The sequence below is a fragment of the Polypterus senegalus genome, chromosome 13, assembly GCF_016835505.1.
Source record: "Polypterus senegalus isolate Bchr_013 chromosome 13, ASM1683550v1, whole genome shotgun sequence".
In the NCBI taxonomy this organism is placed as follows: Eukaryota; Metazoa; Chordata; class Cladistia; order Polypteriformes; family Polypteridae; genus Polypterus; species Polypterus senegalus.
Window position 1 is genome coordinate 26607551 of NC_053166.1, and position 15354 is coordinate 26622904.

General features: G+C 37.7%; 1 protein-coding gene across 2 annotated transcripts in view; it reads right to left on the bottom strand.

Moving 5' to 3' along the window:
* The window catches only part of maml1 (mastermind-like transcriptional coactivator 1), a 41111-nt gene that overhangs the window by 15080 nt on the left and 10677 nt on the right, over positions 1–15354 (bottom strand). For both annotated transcript variants that reach the window (XM_039774034.1, XM_039774033.1), the window contains exon 2: positions 11968–13284. In XM_039774034.1, coding sequence (XP_039629968.1) covers positions 11968–13284 — 1317 coding nt within the window. The remainder of the gene's footprint in view (positions 1–11967; positions 13285–15354) is intronic.

The following is a 15354-nucleotide window of genomic DNA, read 5'->3' on the forward strand; positions in this document are numbered from 1 at the left end:
TGGCTTTATAACCTTTACCGGACTGATAGATCTCAATTACTTCTGTTCTCATTTGTTCCTGAATTTCTTTGGATCTTGGCATGATGTCTAGCTTTTGAGGTGCTTTTGGTCTACTTCTCTGTGTCAGGCAGCTCCTATTTAAGTGATTTCTTGATTGAAACAGGTGTGGCAGTAATCAGGCCTGGGGGTGGCTACGGAAATTGAACTCAGGTGTGATACACCACAGTTAGGTTATTTTTGAACAAGGGGGCAATTACTTTTTCACACAGGGCCATGTAGGTTTGGATTTTTTTTCTCCCTAAATAAGAAAAACCATCATTTAAAAACTGCATTTTGTGTTTACTTGTGTTATATTTGACTAATGGTTAAATGTGTTTGATGATCAGAAACATTTTGTGTGACAAACATGCAAAAGAATAAGAAATCAAGGAAGGGGTAAATAGTTTTTCACACCACTGTATAGTGTCATTCCAAAATATAAAAGATTTACTTTTAGAAGGGTGGATAAGGAACAGTCAGACATTCTTTGTTGTGTAATGTCATTGTTGATCTTGTATTTCCAGGACATTCCTTTAATTTTCACACTAGTCATTTTGCAAGAGATTTACAAAATTCCCATTTGAAACAATAAATGCCACTTAAGGGAGGGCAAAGCAGAGACACATATCATGTACTTTATGTTCAAAGTAAAACATGACACTGCTTCCTTAAAGCAGGTGCAGCAAAATATACTGTATTTTAAATGTTTTATGTATAAAGAACCTTGTTGGTGCTCAAGTCACTTAAAACATTTTTGAAGAGAATAAATCTACATACTGGAAATACAATCATTACCACCAGTGTATCAAAAGATTTACTGGTCAGTTCAGTATGGAGAAAGCATCCCTCCTGAACAGAATGACAGCCACATGCTGTAAACATGAAGAGCACAAAAGGCAGAAAACAAACACAGGCCAGTAATATTGGCATACTGATTTGGAAGAATAATAAAGAATGAGAAGCCCAAAATGTAACGTGCAAAGGATAAACGTCTATAATTTCATACATTTCAAGTGTGCTGTAAAATGTTACGAAGTAAAACAGACATGCTGTCATTTCAAAGTGATATGATCTGGGACTTCAAAATCTGAACTGCTCGCCCTAATAGGAGAAAGACAGTCACAATGGTTAACTTAAATGTCTTCTTTAAGGTATTTACTCCTCTCATACAAGCTTAAGGAAGATAAAACAACGGTGTCAAAAGTTACTTGAACAATTATCAGTTACTGCTCTTAGTAGTGCTATACTGTGTTCATAATGGAAGAAATGATCATCTACTTTTTCTTGACTTCAGTGAAAAGCAATATTGTTTCATCTTTACTTATGAAAATACTTCAGTACTCTAGATGTTTTTAAATGTAAGAAATCTTTACAACTGATATTAAAATACACTTCAGTTTGTTTAGTAAAACTCTTAATGCTAAACTGATCTCTAATGAATCAATCAACAAGCCAGTGGCAGACATCATCACATGCAGACTAGGAGCAACACACCCTCCAAGCGGACTCTCAACAAAGTCACTCCACAGGGTAGTTTGCTAAACCCTCTTTTGTACTCCATCTAGGACTGCTTAGCCAAACACTGTCCCAACTCTATCATCAGATTTACTGATGAAACACACACCAAGGACTGGATTACCAATGATGTGACATATTAAAGAGATGAGATTTGCCTTCTGACACAGTAGTAACAGAACGACACCTCACTCTGCTGCTGTTGTATTCATTTTTATTATTTCATTGTAATCATTCCATACAAATAGATCAATTTTTACAATCAAAAATAGGACTGAAAACAAAATCAACCCCCACCCCTATTTTTTATTTTTTAAACTTAACCTGTGAATGCCCTATTAATGTCAGAATGTCAGCAAAGCCACTGATCATAGACTGCACAAAGGAGGCCACACCATTATATATTAGAGGGAATGTGGTTGAGATGGTGAACAGCTTTAAATTTCTTGCACTGATGAACACTTTTATCCATCACTGATGAACTGAAATGGGCACAAATCATTTTGACTGCTGTGGAGAAGGCTTTAGCAATGCATTTACTTTCTCAGATATCTGAAGAAAGCATCTCTGTGTTAATTTGTACAGGTGTACAAGTTGACTCCATCCTCACTGGCTGAATAACATCCTGATATGGCTACAGAATGGTAGCGAGTCCAGCTATGTTATATGGGTCGGAGACGGTGGCACTGACCAGAAAGCAGGAGACAGAGCTGGAGGTGGCAGAGTTAAAGATGCTAAGATTTGCACTGGATGTGACAAGGATGGATAGGATTAGAAATGAGGACATTAGAGGGTCAACTCAAGTTGCGGCTGGGAGACAAAGTCAGAGAGGCGAGGTTGTGTTGGTTTGGACATGTGCAGAGGAGAGATGCTGGGTATATTAAGAGAAGGATGTTAAGGTTAGAGCTGCCAGGCAAGGCCTAAGAGAAGGTTTATGGATGTGATGAGAGAGGACATGCAGGTGATGGGTGTGACAGAACAAGGTAACGAGGACAGAAAGATATGGAAGAAGATGATCAGCTGTGGCAACCCCTAACGGGAGCAGCCGAAAATCATAAAGCATAAAGCACTGCAGAGGGTGGTGAAGGCAGCAGAGAATATTACCAGCAACCATCACCATTCTCTTTAGGACATACTGTATACAACACTTGCTTACTCAGAAAGACAGACAATATTAAAGACTTTAGCCATCATGTACAGTCACTATTCTTACTCCTCACTTCTGGAAAATGGTACAGGACCAATCACGCCTGTACTAGAAGATGTGATGCGACAGCCTCACCATGTTGCTAGAGTAAATGGACAGAACAGCAGGAATGGAAGATGCTGTGGATGAACTAGCAGTTGTTGGATGATAATGTCTTTGACAAACCATTTTACAGTGAAATAAATGCATATATAAATGTAGTGAACATAGGGTTAAGTGTTTTTCATGAGTTTCCATGTTCCATCGGCAGTGTCAGGCATGTGCTGCGGTTATGTGCATATGAGACTGGCTTGTTATTAAAGCGCTACACCCTGGCCAAGCTCAAGCGCAGTCAGTATCCCAGAAAGATAGGCACAGGGGGAATTTGTTATTGGTAGATTTAGCTTATGGTTCAGTTTAAAGTATTTAGTTTGACTTCCCAGAGTTTAGTGTCAGTTAACTGTAAAGAGTTTCCATTAATGTTTTCATTTCATCATCTATCTGGGTTGGGTCTTGTGTTTTGAGGGTAGCTGTTCCATTTGCCCCTGCATAGGGCAGATGGTAGTCCCCTAGGCTAGGCTAGGCTGATGCAGGAACTGAAACTTCTTCAAAAGGACTGTAACTGCTTGAAGGAGTAGGCCGAATTTTTGTCAATCAATCGAAGAGAGAGTGTGCTAGGTGCAAGAAGTTTTTTTTAGTATGTTATGGTAATTTAGTTGTTGTGTGCTTTTATGCAAAGTATTTTGGCAGTTCAGATAGGGCACGTCTTTTTTTGCTGCAAACTTCCTGTAAACAGCGAGCAGCAAGGCAGACTATCAGAGAGAGTGATGAATGGAATATTAGCCTTTACATTGAGGAAAGTATATGGGAAGTATTTTCTGAAACAAAGGAAATGAAAATGATAAAATGAAATTGCAATTTCTTTTTAGCCATTTATTTTTCAAAGTCTACACACAAGAATGCTGCTAAAATTAAAAATAAAATTTATAACACCATTTGCAATTTTAATTTCAATCTGAACAGCAGTGATGCTGCAAAAGTGAAAAGTAAAAAGCAAATAAGCACTGGCGCCACCTGCTGTTTATTCAATTTTTCCACTTTGCATTTCATTTTCAAGTTCTCAACATGCAACTATATTTTAAGTAGCATGGTTCAATGGGCAGGGAGTTGCACCTCAATTTCCCATAATTCTTCGTCCTTTGAGACTGTAGCCATTTCAATCCATAAAATACCTCTTAATTTGTCTTTACTTAAGTCGCATGATTTTGATTTTTTCAGCTCTGTATTGTGAGCTTCACAGTGAAACCGTCTCATAAAATCCAAAGACTAAAACATAAATGTAGATCTGAGGTATGATGTGCTATTTAAAAATTACAATATGTAATATGACAAAAGTGACTGCAGAAATAAAAGCACAGAAACTGGGATAGAATGACTCGCTTAATTAGGCTAAGAGTCCAATGAAAAACGGAAGCTGGCTGGAACAGAAGCCTGCAGCCACAGGGGGTCCCCATGACCGAGTTTGGGAACCACTGATCTAGCTTTATAACTACACCTGAAGAATGAATGTCTAGCTGGTACACTGTAGATAAAAACACATCCTATAATAAATGCATATTTTAGTAATAAAATATGTAGTTCAAATAATAATTAAAAATGATGAAAGCCTGTAAGTGCATGTTTGTTTGTTTGGTCTTCAACCTTTTTTTCCATCACGGACCAGTTTCATGCAAAACAATTTTCCACGCGCGCATAATAAAGTGACTTGTCTTTTAATGCAGGGTGCTTGGTCTCTGTGTGGCGAAGCAGTTTTGAAGATTTCATGGCCTTGTTGGACAGCCAGTTGCCACATATTATACAAAGCAGCTTGGAGCATGTAAATTACCTGTTGCGATAAACACATAATTTAAGTACAACTGTTGGTATTTTCATTTAAATGAAGCATTCTTTTTATTGCCAGTCTTAGAATCGTCTTCTGTCTCATCATTGGGGCTTTCCCCTTTTCCAAAGAAATTCTACAGAGAGGTTTATTTTCTCATTTTATCAAAATTGTGAGAGAGACAAGTGTGGGAAAGAGGCAAAGACAGAAGTGACTGGGAGATTGTTGAATGACAACTGGTCACAGTTATTGAAAATCATCAACAGTTAATTGTACACCACAAACAAATTCATCTGCGTGCACAGCCAAACATTACTTAATACAGCCACCTCTCCTATTTCACTAACTACAGCAGCTGTCATAAACAACGGAATATAGTCACTGTTCTATATCCTCCCTCTTTAGCTTTATTCCTTATTTCAAAATACATGAACAAGATTGCTTAAATATTTTCTGTTAACAAATTCAATAATTAATTATATAAACAGTTCAACAAGGCCTGTCATATAGAGAAGTATAAATGTGTGCGTCTTTGCCTGAATATTCAGCTGCTATGAAAATACTGTATTCTTGTTCAAACACACGTCATTTCTCCACAATATTACCATAAAACATTTCCATGAAATCCTTCTACCTTCTTCGCTCACTGCACTTTGATGAGACTTTGGGTACTGACGGCTTCTTCACCACGTTGAATGAAGAGTGGTGACAGTTATTGAAAGTTATTAACAGTTAATTGTACACCACAAACAAATCAATCTGCATGCACAACTAAACCTTAATACTGCTGCCCTCCTACTTTCTTAACTACAATGGCTGTCAAGGTGCATAAACACCACAACATACACCCTGTTCTACAGAGATGATCTGGTCAATTTCAAAATTTAACAGACTCACTTAGTCAATAAAATTAAAATAAAATAAAAAGTTTATTCTTTCTGTGCGGCCTGGTACCAAATGTAGGGTACTGCTGATCTAGAGGACATACAGTGGCATACAAAAGTTTGGGTACCCTTGCTTAAAATGTCTGTTACTATGAATAGGTCCTAAGCAAGATCATAATGATCTGAAACACACCTCAAAATCTACAACAGAATAAATACCACCTCTGTGGATAATTCTCAAAAGAGCAATGCCTGCAAGACAGCCCATGAATCCTGCAATTATTTTTGCAAGGACAAACGAGCAAAAATACCCCAAAGTGGTATTTTGTACCTGTGAATGATGGAAATATACATGTAATCTTGCTTACAATATTAAAGAAATGTGTCATCTTTAACTTCATGCCCTTTGTTGAGAAGTTAATCTTCTGCTCACTTAACTATTCATACTAACAGGCATTTTAAATAAGAGTGCCAAAGCTTTTGCATGCTACTGTACAAATGCACATGTAATGTATAATGTCCAGACTTGTTAACCTAAGTTCAAATGTATTCAAAAACTTACTTTTATTTGGAATACTTGAATCTTATTTTTGACTTAATTCACAGTCCTACAAATGTTAGACATATCCCAAGTTATTTTGATGACAATTAAGACAAAAAAAGGATGTCCATAAGGCTGCATTTGCTTTATTTTAGAAACAGGACATCTACAGCCTGTCCAGGGTTGGTTCTTTTCTTGCACCCAACGTTGACAAGATAATTTGCAAATAAACTAACATATCAAAGTGAATAAGTAGGGTTACTTTAAGGTATTATTTGAAAGTTTATCTAAATACTTTGACAAGAAACAAACCTTAATTCAGCATAATCATCAACTCGCAGAGTTTTTGGAAATGTAAATACTGGTACATCACCAACAAGTGCAGGGTGTCAATTATACTTTCATTGTTAACTTAAGCAAGGACGCTGCACTTTTTTTAGAAATGTACTAAACACCAACAGAAATGGAAACAAAACTCAGTACAGTAGTGAACCTATCATACAAAAATATTACTGGCACTTTCCTGATTTGAATAATTAAAAACTTGAACAGTTCACTCGTAAAATATTTTAAAATAAAAAGTTTCTTCTTCAACACTCACAATACTATGAATACGTCAGTGGCTGTTTATTGGTTTTTCACTAAATATTAATTCTAGCTCAGACATCTTGATTGTCAGCTTTTTTACGATTCATGTGTGTGCCACACACAGAAAATTCTCACAGCTACTTAGGCATCCCTCTTCTTTTTAGACATATGTTAAAAGTCTAGAAATAGCAGGCTTCAAACAGTGCACCAATCAGTGCTTGAAGTGCAGACACCTTGCTCGTAACTAGACTTTTACCTGCTTCAGCTACTCTTGTATGACTAGATATGAGAATGTAGTCATTTCCTTAATGATTGGAGAGCAGACAGAGATGTACAAACAGTTCCAAGGGCACACAATTTACTGTTTACAAATGGCAAAATGTCAAAGCTCAGGTGCTGTCATTTTTTTTTCCCCCCCAAAGGAGCACATAGTGAAGGAGTACCATCTAGAAGCCTGACAAAAGAACTATCGGAGCTCTGCAATCTCATTCATTTACAACCCAAGTACAACCAAGTCCGAGTATGGTAAAGCTACCACTGTGGACATAACCCCTTAACTTCTAGGGTTACACCTAATGACTATTTTTAGTCTAGCAACTGTTTTTTTCGATTCGTCAACTAATCTAATAAATAACCTGTAGCATCTACAGAGACATCTGTTACTTTTAATGTAAAGCTGATGGGATTAACTGCCAGACTCATGGCAAAAGTTCAAACAGCACTGACAGCTAATGTTCACAGGCCCACTTCTAGACAAAAGGGAAAAGGAAAAGTGTAGTTACTTGCTGCTATGGATTGATGAACATCTACAACATATGGGAGTAAGAAATTACAAGCATATTATGACCGTTTTTAGGTTTATGTAATGCTAAAAGTAAACCAGATATTCACACGGTACAAGTTTAATGAAAAGGTGCAGGCACCTGGTGAATTGTTTGAACAGTTCCTGAGTGAGCTACAGCTGCTAGTCAAAGATTGTGCTTATGAGGCTAGCTAGAGACATCTGTTACTTTAAATATTATGGGATGATATGAATATTACAGGATATAGATGGAGGCAGTAAATGGCACATGTAACAAGCTATCCTGTGGTTCTGAATCCTTTGAAGAGAATAAAGTGGCAGAACATATAACAAACTTGACAGTCAACAATAGTAATTTTTGCATTACTCTGTTAAAATTCTAACAAATAACAAAAAGCAAACATGAAAAACTTTGTTGCTGTGCAAACATGCAAGATCAACAGTGGAGTTTGAGTCAGATTTCAATAACACAAACATGTCTTTTTAGCAGTCCAATATTAATGCAATATTTAGTTTAAGTTACACCTGAACACAACTTATCAATTCAAGTAACACTTCAAAATTACATAACAAAAATACGGGCAAAAAACAGGAGTGAGAGTAATGCATAATAAACCTCACGATAATCACCAGCTAACAAAATGTTATCCTGCTTATTATACCCTATTTCTGTCATTCTATATATTACTTTTCTCTCACATCTTTCCTTACCAAGTATAAGCTTCCTCAAAAAAGTCTTCTTACTCATCATTAGCACACTGCAGCATTGTTGCTGGCTGAGGTGTCCTTTATGAAGTTCAGCATTCAGGAAAATAAATGACTGCAGAATGCATCGATTTACTAATCAGAACTAACAAAAGTATTTTGAATGTACAGCACTGTTTTGGCAGGGCCTTCATAGAAAACTCGGGAATGCTTCCATCTTAGATGCTCCTTCATAGCTGCTGCGCTGCTATGATACGCCATTTCACATTTACATAGTGTACAGAACAGAGTATTATTTGTCTTTTGCTTAAATTATTAGTAGACCACAGTCTTTTACACAAAGGACCTGTCAATGAACTAGGCACAGCCATGCTTATCTCTTGAAGGATTGTAAAAACGCAATGCATAGACATATGCCATGCCAAATGATGAATTTAAATAATCGACTGGGTCTATTAAGTCAATGCACTGTAACAGCACTATTAACTTCCTTTGCCAAAGACACTACAGACTAGTAAAAATACTCATAACTGGAATTTTGCAGGACTCAATATATAAAAAATAGACTTGCTAACCTGGAAATGCTTAAAATTAGATCCAGATTTAATGAGCAAAGAAGTGGTGTGTAAAGGGTCAGTCCTGAAGGTGGCTATTTCTGGAACTGCTACTTTGTTGATCTGAATTTCACTAATTTAAATGCACCACAAAAAAGCAAGTCAAACTTGTAGACAACACAAAATATAAGCACATTTTCACAAACGTGTGTCTGCTGTTGTCACTAATTAATAAATAATGCAGCCAGTTCAATTAACAATCCAGAATTTCAGTCATCAGCAAAGTCTCAATCATGGTGCATTTCTTGACGGATGAGCAAAATGCGAACCGTGTCACAGTTATCAGGAGCTGATATATAATTCAAATGCTGATGAGAACTTGCAGAACTTAGCTGTACAGGCACTGCGGACGTTTTGATTTGTTCTCAAAGTTGAAATCGACCCTGAAAGGTTGCCAATTTCAAATGACAGAAAATTCAGCACTGGACCTATGTGACATTCTATAAAACAAATTCCAGGACTCAATCCAGAAAGGGAAAAACCATTGGGAGAGGTGAATAAATAGAGGAGGGAAAATACTGAAGGAGACAAGTCTGAATAAACTGTAAGCATATTTACAAAAAAAAAAAATTAAGCTTAGTTGCTTTTTGGAAATACCTAGTGTAACCACATCACTAATACACAACCCTTAACAATGAAATACGTACATTCCCGAATGAAAGCAATGATTATGAATTTCAACAGACAGGTTATTGTTATTGCACCAGATTCCATAAAGAAGTGAATTGTTTTATTCTGCAGTTGTATCCATTACTCAAATGATTTAAAGTGCATGTTACTGACAAAACACTGGCCTTTCCTGTCCTGTGTCACAATTTCAAAATGTTGACATTAATACATACAATCATAGGATAGGGCAGGCCATCCACATCAAAGGAAAAGCTCCCCATATCTGGACAAAAGTTGATTCTTAATATCAAAATGTATATTAAATGTTTCATTTTTAAAACAAATTTAATTCAGAGAATAAAGAGTTCACAGGAGCTCAGCACCAGCAAAGATTATTCCCAAAAGCCACGGATGAAAATGACTACATGAGAGGATACCTCCTCACTGTTCCAGGGTCTTCATTTATAAAGCTTACATACACACAAGAAGAGGCTTGAAATGTGTGTGGGCAACTTCCCTAGCAAACGTCAGGATTTATAAAAGAAAACATGATGGGGGAACATGTGTATATTTATGACAACTCTGACCAGGGCTGTGGAGTCGGAGATAATTTTGGGTACCTGGAGTCGGCAAAAATGTAACAACTCCAACTCCTAATAAATTTAAATTTTAATGAAAAAAATAGACCAACTTCAAATGTCCCATTTCACAAACAATAGTCGTAATTAAGTACTTATCTGATGTAAGAATAAAGCCCAGTGCATAGTTGTGTTACTACTAGTGTGAAGTTCAGCTGAGCTATTATACAACCTGACATTCACATATTGTAATCTGGATTATGATAGATTACAAAAAGTGTTTCATTTTATTTTTTTTTTATTTCAGATACGTGTTAAACAAGTTCATTTGAGTGTAAACAAGTGAAATGGTGTAAGTGTGTGCTATGTTCTGATGTATGTTCAGGGGTTCTTGTCTTTTGTTTAAACTGGCCAATACAGTAGAAAGTCAGCTTCCTAGCCAGTAGTTATGTGGTTAAATGACGTGTATGTTGCCTTCCTTCAAACAACATGGAAAATATATTAGCATATAAATACAGAGGAGTCAGTGTCAGAAGTACCAGAAACTAAGTAGTCGACTCCACAGCCCTGACTGTGACACATGTGTATGTAACATTTTGGATAAACTGGGAAATGACAGCACCATTGATCAAGCAGGGAAATGCAGCCAAACCACCTAAATGACAACTGACAGGTGTAATAATTCATAACACAAAGCCATTGCTGATGTGACAAACATTACACCTCAAAAACGATGAATATGATGTGCAAGCTGTATTGTAGTTTCTTTTTAAGAGGTCTAGTGCTGTGTATTTGCACTGAAAAATGATTTTTGTCAGTGTATGTCGTCTACTTGTTGTCACTTCTCAGGAAACTATTTGGCAAGTTAGGAATATCTCAGCCAAGCTTCATGCCATCATCCTTGCTATGCTGGAAGTTATTAACCAGTTGGTGAGGTACTGCATCCAGTTTTCGTATGGTGTGAGTGCACATACATAAAAACTAACATATTTTTTGCCAACATAAAAAGGCAACTTGCAGCAGTGTCTGGTTCAACCAACATAAATAAAAGCAATTGACTGCATTCATATCGCAATAAGGGCACCTAGAAAGAACAAAGCTACTTTTGTTAACCATGAGTAGATACAGTCCATTAATGCACTAGTCATTTGTGATGCCATGATATGGCTTGCAAATGTCGTGCCTCGCCGGCCTGGGTTGGCCCATGATTCATTTATTTTGAGACAAAGTAGCTTTGGCACATGAGGCAATAAAGAAGTAAATGGCTTGCTGGTAAGTTAACTGGCTGAACCCTCAGTTTTTTAGTGGCCTGTAAAATTCATTTTAACAGCAATCACAGGCGACAGTGGCTATCCACTCAGACTCTGCCACCTTATGCCTTTCCTGGACCCCCAAAGCACAGATGAGAGGTGCTATAATGTTGCACATGATCTTGCACTCTAAGTTGCAGAGTACAGTCAGATACTATTGAATACAGATGGCGGAGTCTTAGCATGTCAGGAGGGAGCTGCTGCTCTACCAGCCAATGTGTGACTGCATATGTATGAAGTGGATCAGCCCAATATAGGAATGTTTCAGGACAGTGCTTGAGGTGCATTCACATACAAATATTTACATTATGATTATGATTTATAAATGGTAAATTGCATAGAAATGTTATTGGATGTATGCCATTTTCCTGTTTTTTTTTTTTGGCTGTATGCATATTGTCACACTCTCCATGCTGTTTTATAAATGAGGCCCTAGCAGTGCAAAACCGAAATAACTAGAAGAGGGCAAAACTAAAATAAGTACAACACAATGCAACCAAATTATGTGAGACACGTGCATCCATTTAAAGTGTCAGGAAAAGCAGAAAGGAGTACTAGCAGAGGTAAGGCAAAAGGATCTCAGGATTTAAAGCAGGACAGCAAAACTATTATTTTAAAGTAAGAACTTCAGTGTTGACACAGGTCCTAACACAGTAGCTGCAGCGATTTCACACATACTTTTTACAGTTATCAACAAGTACAGTACTACATGCTTACCTGATGACTGGCCACCAGAGGGGGATACTGTAGTCCAGGCTTCTGCTTATCTGCAAGGTTGGCCATTTGCTGTCGCCTCTGCTGCTCTTGCATGAATGCCAACATGCTGGATTTAGTCTGAGTAGGTGCAGTTGTACTCTGTCCATGGTCCATCTCATAATGTGATAATGGCTTGGTATTCCTGTAGTCTAACCGCGGTGGCTGGCTGCTAACAGAACTCTGGCTCAAGCTAGCAGCAGCATGCCCAATCATGGATGGATGAGCAGTGTTCTGCATGTAGCTGCTGGTAGCAACTTTTGGAGAGCTTTTGTTTGGTAAATTGGGTTGCAGTAGCAGCTGCTTACCATTATTTTGCTGGTACACAGAAGTATTTGGTGGTTTCTCACTAAAGGATGACCCAAGAGGGTTCTGGGAAGAAGCACTCGGGGTCCATTTTGGAGGATGGAATTTCTGAGGTGGTTGTTGATTCTGCAGAAGCTGAGTCCGCTGCTTTTGAGCTGCAAGCTGCTGAAGTTGTTGAGCTGGGGACAAATCTTTTGAGGAAGGTGCAGGCAACATAACGTTTTGGGGAAGCTGCCTCTGTGGCTGGGTAGGATGAGAATTTGGCAATGCAGGAGAAGCAGCATTAGTGTTGGTCGTGTTGGTAGTGTGCAAAGGTGGGCCAGAAGATCTAGGCCTTGCCTGTGGGGAGTCTGTCCTTAGCTCTTGATCAAAAGCAACAGATGCTGGAGAAAATTCAGTCTTGATGGTGACTGCGTCCTGTGTTGTAGGCACTGAGGGAGTGACATTATCAGTGTCTTTACGATCTTCAAAATTATTAAAGATATCTTGCATGTCTTCATCAGGTACTGATCGGTTTAGTTCTTCAATGAGTTCCTTCCACTCTAGCTCATCGAGGTTCAAGTCAGATATAAGGTTGCTTGGCATAGAACCTCCAGATGGTAGCATACAAGGCAAGATGTCATCCACAGGCTCTTGCTTGAACTCCTTAAGCAAAAATGTGTCATCTAAGTCTCGACCCACACCCAGACCTGAGTCAGAAACAGAAGTGCTGCTTTTGCCATTTAGTCTTTCCAAACCTAAGCCAGGTTTCCCATTATGAATTAGCCTCTCATCATTGCCAACAACTTTATTGTCCAGCGGATGCAAGGGTGAGACAGGTGGCAAACAACTGGAAGTGCCATTGGCACTTCCCAGCTGACTTTCTAGACGAATTTTTTTTGTAACCGTAAACCCATCTCCAAATGCACTGCCAACTTGGTCCCCATTTACTGGCGAAGCAGCATTCTCCAGCTTCCTCTTGACAGTTTCCTGGAGCTGGAAGAAACAAAGAAGACGATTAGGACATTCCATTTCATGTGGCATTAGTGCTCATCTCTAAATGGAACATCTCAGTATTTATTAAGCCTTAAGACTCACTCATAGTTGAAACATGTACCATGTAAAAAACTTCCAAAATAACATTGATCGTTTAGTGGGTGGCGGACATCACCTTACATAAACTGATCAAAAAGGTAAGTTACACAAGCAAAAAAAAAAAAAAAAACGCTTAAATTTAAAGTAAAATAAATATTAAAAACAAATTACAAATTCTTTATTAGTGGATTCACAACATCACAAATACTCTTTTAAAAAGTATTCTAAGAATTAATATTTAAAAAAAAAAATAAAATAATGCGGAGGCACTCAGTCATTCAGGCAAGAAGCTCTTTGCTTCTTACAAGAAAAGTGGATCCCAAGCCCTAACAGTATGACTGAGATTTCCTTAATATTAAATGTCTTTAACCAAAGCTTACTATAAGCATATACTTTTAGTTAATGTCTGCACACCAGTATTCACCTTAAAAGGCATTGTTCAGTGGAAACAAGAGGGAGTCATGTCCTACATCATGGTTGCCCCTTGCACATAGTTTAACCTAAATGTTTGATGTCATGTTCCAAAAGCACAGACTTCTGATCCAATTACTGTAACTTTATTTACTTATACAGGCCATTCAGTGCCAATAAGGTGAAAACTTTTTTTTTAGTAAAATGCCTAGTGATGTTGGTCAGTTAGCCAGTTTCAATTCCACGACCAAGCTTTATTTGCAAACAGTAAGAGTAAATCAAACCCCACTAAAGACATACACAACTTAATCAAGAGATAAATAAGGTCATTATCTAATTTTTTTAGATTTTTAGTAACATAAGAAACCCCGACTAAAGAACATTATATAAAGTAACTGCAAACAGTAACAAGCCTCTTCAAGTTTTTAACAGCCTGCATACTGTACAGTATCCTGTAGTATTCAGTACTACAGTTTGGTCCATTTTGCCCATAATAAAACGGCAAAGCCATTCTCTGCTCATTGCTGTAGGCTAACCAACATCCAGACTACTACTCAATTAAATTGCAGAGCATAATTGTGACATTAACCACATAAAAAATAAATGCTTCTTTTTGAAGGACAAAGGGCAAGCAACACCAAATATAAAACATAAGTTGTACAGATGCCCCCTACAAAACGTTCTAGCCTATAAATACACTAGCACAAAAATACTAACTAACTTAATCCTTATATATAATTTGATAGTATCCGTATGTATGGTGTTCGCATCAATACCCCGTATGTATGATGATGTATGGTGTTCGCATCAATACCTCGACTCAATACAAGCTAGAACCATGTAATGGGACTCTGCCTTTGTAGTTAGAACATAACGAGGCAAACGCGGACGCAGTATTGCATGATTGGCTAAGAATATAAGAATGCTACAGTGACACTGCTGGACGGCCGAGTATAGTAAGTCGGTGTTGGTTCGAGCAGACAACAGTAAGTTCGGTGTTTTAAAATGTGTTATTGAATCGAGCTGACGTAGGCTATATGGGCCTGAACAGAATTCCCGAGTTCAGGAGCACTATGAGAGACGCTCGAGCTCCCATAGAACAGAGTCCAATGTGCGGTACTGAAAGTAGAGCTGCAGATGAGGATCTGAGTGAGCGAGAGGGGTGTCAGTCTGTAGGAGATCAGCGAGGTTGTGGAGAGCTTTAAATGTTAAGAGCAGTATTTTGTATTGTATTCTGTAGTTAAAAGGGAGCCACGGAGACTTAGAGAGAATCGGTGTAATATGTTCAGTGAATTTAGAACAGCAGGTTATTATCCTGGCAGCAGAATTTTGAAGAAGTTGTAAGAGATGGATACGTTTTTGTGGGATGCCAAATAGAATAGCATTACAGTGATCTATACGCGAGGTGACTCGGGCATTAACCAATACTTCAGTACTGTGTTGTGTAGTCCGCGAAATGTTACTTATATGGGAGGAATTACTTAATAACAATAATTATTAGTAGTAGTATTACTTAATAATTGCCTTTATTAGTGTATAAATGGATATAAATAATTACAT